At 34.7% G+C, this 8,336-nt stretch overlaps 2 protein-coding genes across 2 annotated transcripts; both read left to right on the forward strand.

Moving 5' to 3' along the window:
- The first annotated feature begins 416 nt into the window (after window positions 1-416).
- On the forward strand, window positions 417-2,276 carry LOC119608819 (transcription factor glial cells missing). Its single transcript, XM_037963352.1, has 2 exons — window positions 417-793; window positions 885-2,276. Exons 1-2 carry the CDS (start codon window positions 417-419, stop codon window positions 2,131-2,133), a joined length of 1,626 nt encoding a protein of 541 aa, XP_037819280.1. The 3' UTR covers window positions 2,134-2,276.
- A 2,016-nt stretch (window positions 2,277-4,292) lies between these two features.
- Window positions 4,293-5,810, forward strand: LOC119608812 (dentin sialophosphoprotein-like). Its single transcript, XM_037963337.1, has one exon. It carries the CDS (start codon window positions 4,293-4,295, stop codon window positions 5,808-5,810), a length of 1,518 nt encoding a protein of 505 aa, XP_037819265.1.
- Window positions 5,811-8,336: the final 2,526 nt, after the last annotated feature.

The following is an 8,336-nucleotide window of genomic DNA, read 5'->3' on the forward strand; positions in this document are numbered from 1 at the left end:
CAAACTAAAAAGTAACCAATAAGAGACGGGCAGAAGTTGTTGGTTCACCATTTGTTGCCGCTAGTGAAGTAGTAAGTTAAACAACAAAACAACCCTCAAATATTTCGAGGTCTATAGCATGATTCGGTTGCAAGGAACTTAGGCTTGTGGCATTGCAGAGTGAAGTCAGTCAGCATTGCGCAGTCGTTTCGAACAGTCATAAGTTGAGTTCGGTTTAACATAAGAAAAAAAAAAACGAACGAAAAAATTATATTAAAAAAAGAAGAGAATTTGTAAAGAAAATATTTAAAGACAGTTTATAACAGACATTAGAGAACTATTAAATGTTTAAGAAAATTTCTAAAAATTAAAAAAACAAAAGTGTGAAAAACGTGTTAAAATAAATTATTTAATTTTAAAGAATATAAATTAACAAAATGGTTATTAACACACCTTTAACCGTGCCATGTGGCGCCAGCAGTCCTCCTGCTACCAGATCACGCGTACAAATCGATTGGGATATTAATGATACCGTTATACCCATGGTCAATGAATTTGATGATTTTCATGATTGGGCCAATGGTCACTGCAGATTGGTCTATCCAGCCACTAATGAAGATGCTAAAAAACATTCTTCCGGCTGGGCCATGAGAAATACCAACAATCATAATATTAATATTTTGAAAAAAAGTTGTCTGGGAGTTTTATTGTGTTCGGCTAATTGTAAATTGCCAAATGGCAATAGTGTTCATCTTAGACCCGCTATTTGCGATAAAGCCAGACGTAAACAACAAGGAAAACAATGTCCCAATAGGTAAGTTTCTAAAAATAAAAAAGAAGTTTTAAATTTTTAAAGAAATTTGAACAAAAAACTAATGTTGAAATCTCCTTTCTGGAAATTTTAGAAATTGCACCGGACGCTTGGAAATACAAGCCTGCCGTGGTCATTGTGGCTATCCAGTAACACACTTTTGGCGTCGTTCGGGAAATGCTATATTCTTTCAAGCTAAGGGTACCCATGATCATCCTAAGCCAGAAGCCAAAGGTTCCTCAGAAGCTAGAAGATTATTGGGCAGTGGACGTCGGGCCCGCAGTTTGGCGGTTATGTTGGCCAGAGATGCTGCTCTTAATGAGAAATTGAGCAGTTTAAGAGGTGTTAAGAGACAAAGTAAACAAATGGATACCAGCAATGATGGCTTAATGCAGCAAACCGCTAAAAAGAAACGCAGCTTAAGAGACATGACCAATAGCTCCAGCAACCCAACCGTAGCTTATCAACATGATGCAGCCCACTACGATAACACCTTAACAAACTCCCAATGGTTACCAGAAATGAATACTGCGGTATATAACACTCCTCTGCCGGAATTCAACTACAACAGCCACAATGTTAATCTAGATCCCATGTCTTATAATATACACTATGATACTGCCGCAAATCAACAGCCCTTAAGCTCACCACACAACAACACAGCCTACAGCTATAACTCCCAGCAATACTCACCCAATAGCTCCTTAATCGATGATTCGGTATTATGTCAACATACCGCCGGCATCTATGAACAACCAGCCTCGCAAACATTACCCCAAGACTATCCACTGCAAGATAATCAAAAATGGATGTATGAAAGTTGTGATGATACCTCCAGCCTCACCAGCAGTTCCGGTTACAATTCCGATGACTATTATTTTCCCAATTTCCTATCCTCCACACTAAATTCCTATGATGTCAATGCTACAGTAGCCTTGGAAAATCCCTCTTACTATTCTCAAACACCCTCCTCAGCTGCCTCGCCCAACACTGCTGATATCTATACGAATGTGTTTGATGGCGACCTACCACCAAGCTCCGCTTTGTATGGCGCTGCTGATAACTACCAGACAAACATTTCACACTCTGGCTTCAGTGATAACATGCTTAATCAAGGCGAGCAGCAGCAACAACAACAGCAGCAGCAGCAGCAACAATATCATAACTTATCTTCTTATACTTCCGATGCAGGTCCCGATTTCTATTATAGCAATTCGGGTGGTGATAACGGTGGTGAATGGAATATACAAATGGATTCCTCAACAACGAATCTGTACTCAACTCAAACCGCTCTGCCAGCCATGCAAAATCATATGTTGCCTCTCTCAGCGGGAGTTTTTTAATTACAACATTCATTTCCTTTAAACTCCAAACCTCGTTAGTTGAAGTTTAAGTTTAAACCAGATCTTGTTATTATTCTGTTGTTTTCTTTTTACCACTAATATCAAAAAGTATCTCCTCTTATGGAAGCCTTTTTTTATCTAAAGTATTTTACTTTAATCAGCGTCGTTGTTCTAGTCTAGTCACCGTTAGAAAGTTTCTGATTTCATTTATTCCTATGAAAATTATATAAAAAACAAAGTTCTAAAGGTTTGTGTTATGTTAACATGTTGCTACTATTTTATTATATCGAAACTATCTCATAAACTATTTAAAGTTTTTCGTAAGTTATCTATAAGCATTTGTAGTTGTAAGTACTTTGTTTAAGTTTACTTTAGTTTAAGAGTTAAAACACTTTAAGTTTATATTTGTTTTTAAAATGAAAAAAAAATCGACTTCTTAAAATGTAGTTGTTAAGCCAAAGAATTGAAATCATTAGTCATCGAAAAAAAAAATAAAATTATAAAAATTGTCAAATATTATTCCTCCTTTTTATAGAACTTGAAATTAAGTACATCTGATAAGAAAATATAAAAAAAATCTTGAAATCTTTAAAAATTCTGGTTTTACTATTTACAAAAACTTATTAGTTTAGTTCTAGTTCAGTTCTAGTTCAGTTCTAGTTCAGTTCTAGTTCAGTTCTAGTTCAGTTCTAGTTCAGTTCTAGTTCAGTTCTAGTTCAGTTCTAGTTCAGTTCTAGTTCAGTTCTAGTTCAGTTCTAGTTTAGTTCTAGTTCAGTTCTAGTTCAGTTCTAGTTCAGTTCTAGTTCAGTTCTAGTTCAGTTCTAGTTCAGTTCTAGTTCAGTTCTAGTTAGTTCAGTTCTAGTTCAGTTCTAGTTCAGTTCTAGTTCAGTTCTAGTTCAGTTCTAGTTCTAGTTCAGTTCTAGTTCAGTTCTAGTTCAGTTCTAGTTCAGTTCTAGTTCAGAGTTCTAGTTCAGTTCTAGTTCAGTTCTAGTCAGTTCTAGTTCAGTTCTAGTTCAGTTCTAGTTCAGTTCTAGTTCAGTTCTAGTTCAGTTCTAGTTCAGTTCTAGTTCAGTTCTAGTTCAGTTCTAGTTCAGTTCTAGTTCAGTTCTAGTTCAGTTCTAGTTCAGTTCTAGTTCAGTTCTAGTTCAGTTCTAGTTCTTCTAGTTCAGTTCTAGTTCAGTTCTAGTTCAGTTCTAGTTCAGTTCTAGTTCAGTTCTAGTTCAGTTCTAGTTCAGTTCTAGTTCAGTTCTAGTTCAGTTCTAGTTCAGTTCTAGTTTAGTTCTAGTTTAGTTCTAGTTCAGTTCTAGTTCAGTTCTAGTTCAGTTCTAGTTCAGTTCTAGTTCAGTTCTAGTTCAGTTCTAGTTAAGTTCTAGTTAGTTCTAGTTCAGTTCTAGTTCAGTTCTAGTTCTAGTTCAGTTCTAGTTCAGTTCTAGTTCAGTTCTAGTTAAGTTCTAGTTAAGTTCTAGTTCAGTTCTAGTTCAGTTCTAGTTCAGTTCTAGTTCAGTTCTAGTTCAGTTCTAGTTCAGTTCTAGTTCAGTTCTAGTTCAGTTCTAGTTGAGTTCTAGTTGAGTTCTAGTTGAGTTCTAGTTGAGTTCTAGTTGAGTTCTAGTTCAGTTCTAGTTAAGTTCTAGTTCAATTCTAGTTCAGTTCTAGTTCAGTTCTAGTTCAGTTCTAGTTCAGTTCTAGTTCAGTTCTAGTTCAGTTCTAGTTCAGTTCTAGTTCAGTTCTAGTTCAGTTCTAGTTCAGTTCTAGTTCAGTTCTAGTTCAGTTCTAGTTCAGTTCTAGTTCAGTTCTAGTTCAGTTCTACTTCAGTTCTAGTTCAGTTCTAGTTCAGTTTTAGTTCAGTTTTAGTTCAGTTCTAGTTCAGTTCGAGTTCAGTTTCTTTATTTTAAAAATAAGGTATCATTCCTTGTGATTTTAGTTCGATAAAATTGTCATCCCTAGCTGTTAATATTATTTGAAGTTTTCAATTTTAATATAACAGTTTTAAAGTTTGAAGTGAAAAATTTGTTTTATATTTTTTCGATTGTTTCCGTAAACTTTTAAAATAGTTTCCGCTTTCAAGTCTTTAAGAAATTCTTAAAACATTTTGGACTCCAATAAAAATTTGAATACAAGATAAAATTTGATTTTAAAAAGTTTCCACAAAAATTTCTAAAATGGATTCGAGAAGAAGACGACGCTCGACTAGGCAGCGTTCACGTTCCAGACCTTTAGGAAATTTCGAAGAACCAGTAAATTTAATGCAACTCTTGCGACGACGTTCTCGTTATCGTCCTTATAGTGTTAACAATAGAAATATGCGTCAAGTGCAACATCCTTTCTTTATGGCCAATAATGAAATACAAAGCGAAAATATAGCAAATTTTGGAAGTTTTTACAGGCGCAATATAAATCGGTTGAACGAGGAAATATTACCTTCTTTTAATACAGCGCATAGTCTAAATAGACAAGATATGGGTACTAATACTGAAGTACCTTGTTGTGCCGCACATTCTTCCTCTACTTCTACTTCTACAGAACAAACACCACAAGCTGGAGGCGATGTACCTGAACAGATGGCTTTAAATGATACTAGAAGTTTAATATATGAGGATTTGGTAGAGTTACAAAATAATTCAATGCCTTCCTTTGATAGTACCGTTACGAATAATATTCCAAGTGAAGCTACTTTAGAAGATAATAGATCGATATCTTATGCTGTTTTGGGCACAACAAAATCAAATCATTCAAAATCCCAAGAAGAATCCAGCTCCGATGCTACAGGTTCCTCAGTTTCTTATACCGAAAAAGATGAACTTGTAGGGGAAACACATTTATCAGATGTAACCTCAAAAACTGATCCCCAAATCAAAACAGATCTTGTGCCGACAGAAAATAATCGGGCCGAAAGCTCGGAAACAAATATTGCAAATGAGCCTCTAGATTCCTTTCATTCTTATAGCGGAAATTTTAGATCCTTGGAAGCTAATATCAATAGAGATTATTCTTATTATTTTGAAGATATGGAAAGGCTAGATGCTTATATGTTACCCGATATTTTTGAACCAGAAGAAAGTTTATTAACGGAAAATGAGGTGAGAACAAATGAGACACAAAACGCTTCAACGTCGGAAGAGTTTACAGTAAAAGATAATACTTCGGAATCTGACAATACTTCCACAAAGCTTATAAAACGAAATGAATCTAATACAACAGTCAATATTGCAACGGATGAGTCGTCTTCAGCGGAAGATGTAAAAGTTATAAATCATACTATAGAAATCCCTGCATCATCCTCCGATTCTCTAGAAGTACCAACTACAATCAGAATTGCTCATGTTGAGGTACATTCAAACACCTCCACCGAGAATAATGCCAGTGATTCTACTTTAAATATTGAGGATAATGATTCCAATACTGCTGCTGCTGATGATGAGGCTGGTGGAGATGGTCTTTATAATGATTCCAATAATCCAAGTGACTCCAATTTGAATAATCAGCAAAGCGAATCTAACACAGCGACCGTTGATATTAAAGCTGGAGGAGATGGTTCACATAACGACTCCCTAATACAAATTGAATTTACTATAACCGCCAATTTACAATCTGACGATGATGATGACGATACCAATGCCGATGATGAGGGTGAGGGGAATGCTGACAATTATCGGGAATGGCATGATGAAGATACTTAGGTTTTTTTCAATGTGACATTTATTTGTTTAGGTAGTTTTTTTGTGATATTTGTAATAAACTTTACTAAATTAATTAAGTTGTTTTTGATTTCATAAAAAGGTGCTTGTTTTGAGTGGATTATATTTAAAATTGGTTGATTTTTTAACCACCAGTAATAAATATTTTAATATTATTTCAAAAAAGGGTTTATTGCTTTTGTTTTTTGGACATTTATAATCCGATTAATAAGTATTTTTATTTATAATTAAAAGGATTTTAAAGGATTTATGCTAAATTACTCAAGGGTGCTTGGTTTAATATGACAATTATTACTGAGGTGTGTGCTTGTGTGTGTAACCCTTAAATCAATTTTTGAAAAAAATCAAACACAATAAAACGCCCATTTCATTTTTTTTTAAATTTTAGCGGCGCACGTCTATTGTGTTATTTAGATTCCTGGCAATTGCTCTTTTTTTAAAAATTTCATGGGTCCTCAACTAAAGTTGTGTTAGTGATGTTAATGAAGGGTAAAGTGGGTATTTTTTTGGATTTAAGTTGGACCCTTACTTAGTTTATTTTATATAGAAGTGTTTTGAATAAAAATTATTCTATAGAGAAGTGTTTCTATATAATCAAGACATCCTTCTTTTAGGCTATCTCCTATAGAAACGTGTCTCATTAGGAAATGTTCTAAAAAAAGGAGTCTTGAACCAATTTCTATAAAAAAGTGTCTTCCTTAGACACTCTTCTATTGAACAATGTCTTCTTAGACACTCTTCCATAGAAAAGTTTATTTCTAGTTCAATTATAGACAATTCTTAGACAATCTTCTATAAAAAGTGACTAAGATAGACACTCGTAGTTCCAGTTCAGTTCTAATTCTGTTCTAGTTCAGTTCTAGATCTGTTCTAGTTTAGTTCTAGTTCAGTTCTAGTTCAGTTCTAGTTCAGTTCTAGTTCAGTTCTAGTTCTGTTCTAGTTCTGTTCTAATTCTGTTCTAGTTCTGTTCTCGTTCTGTTCTCGTTCTGTTCTAGTTCAGTTCTAGTTCAGTTCTAGTTCAGTTCTAGTTCGGTTCTAGTTCGGTTCTAGTTCTGTTCTAGTTCTGTTCTAGTTCTGTTCTAGTTCTGTTCTAGTTCTGTTCTAGTTCTGTTCTAGTTCTGTTCTAGTTCTAGTTCTGTTCTAGTTCTAGTTCTGTTCTAGTTCTGTTCTAGTTCTGTTCTAGTTCTGTTCTAGTTCTGTTCTAGTTCTGTTCTAGTTCTGTTCTAGTTCTGTTCTAGTTCTGTTCTAGTTCTGTTCTAGTTCTGTTCTAGTTCTGTTCTAGTTCTGTTCTAGTTCTGTTCTAGTTCTGTTCTAGTTCTGTTCTAGTTCTGTTCTAGTTCTGTTCTAGTTCTGTTCTAGTTCTGTTCCAGTTCTGTTCTAGTTCTGTTCTAGTTCTGTTCTAGTTCTGTTCTAGTTCTGTTCTAGTTCTGTTCTAATTCTGTTCTAGTTCAGTTCTAGTTCTGTTCTAGTTCTGTTCTAGTTCTGTTCTAGTTCTGTTCTAGTTCTGTTCTAGTTCTGTTCTAGTTCTGTTCTAGTTCTGTTCTAGTTCTGTTCTAGTTCTGTTCTAGTTCTGTTCTAGTTCTGTCTAGTTCTGTCTAGTTCTGTTCTAGTTCTGTTCTAGTTCTGTTCTAGTTCTGTTCTAGTTCTGTTCTGTTCTAGTTCTGTTCTAGTTCTGTTCTAGTTCTGTTTTAGTTCTGTTCTAGTTCTGTTCTAGTTCTGTTCTAGTTCAATTATAGACAATTCTTAGACAATCTTCTATAAAAAAGTGTCTATCTTAGTTTCGTAGTTCTAGTTCAGTTCTAATTCTGTTCTAGTTCAGTTCTAGATCTGTTCTAGTTCAGTTCTAGTTGTTCTAGTTCAGTTCTAGTTCAGTTCTAGTTCAGTTCTAGTTCAGTTCTAGTTCAGTTCTAGTTCAGTTCTAGTTCAGTTCTAGTTCAGTTCTAGTTCAGTTCTAGTTCAGTTCTAGTTCAGTTCTAGTTCAGTTCTAGTTCAGTTCTAGTTCAGTTCTAGTTCAGTTCTAGTTCAGTTCTAGTTCAGTTCTAGTTCAGTTCTAGTTCAGTTCTAGTTCAGTTCTAGTTCAGTTCTAGTTCAGTTCTAGTTCAGTTCTAGTTCAGTTCTAGTTCAGTTCTAGTTCAGTTCTAGTTCAGTTCTAGTTCAGTTCTAGTTCAGTTCTAGTTCTTCTAGTTCAGTTCTAGTTCAGTTCTAGTTCAGTTCTAGTTCAGTTCTAGTTCAGTTCTAGTTCAGTTCTAGTTCAGTTCTAGTTCAGTTCTAGTTCAGTTCTAGTTCAGTTCTAGTTCAGTTCTAGTTCAGTTCTAGTTCAGTTCTAGTTAAGTTCTAGTTCAGTTCTAGTTCAGTTCTAGTTCAGTTCTAGTTCAGTTCTAGTTCAGTTCTAGTTCTGTTCTAGTTCTGTTCTAGTTCTGTTCTAATTCTGTTCTAGTTCTGTGCTAGTTCTGTTCTAGTTCTGTTCTAGTTCTGTTCTAGTTCTGTTCTAGTTCTGTTCTAGTTCTG

This window comes from Lucilia sericata, unplaced genomic scaffold, assembly GCF_015586225.1.
Source record: "Lucilia sericata isolate MDLA Ls3-8-SP2 unplaced genomic scaffold, ASM1558622v1 Contig000883F_arrow, whole genome shotgun sequence".
Taxonomy (NCBI): Eukaryota; Metazoa; Arthropoda; class Insecta; order Diptera; family Calliphoridae; genus Lucilia; species Lucilia sericata.

What these genes read in the sequence shown, in the direction of transcription:
- LOC119608812 (XM_037963337.1), top strand. Translation starts at nt 4,293, where the DNA reads ATGGATTCGAGAAGAAGACGACGCTCGACTAGGCAGCGTTCACGTTCC.
- LOC119608819 (XM_037963352.1), top strand. Translation starts at nt 417, where the DNA reads ATGGTTATTAACACACCTTTAACCGTGCCATGTGGCGCCAGCAGTCCT. An exon ending in GGAAAACAATGTCCCAATAG is followed by an intron (nt 794 to 884) that starts GTAAGTTTCTAA and finishes TGGAAATTTTAG; the next exon opens with AAATTGCACCGGACGCTTGG.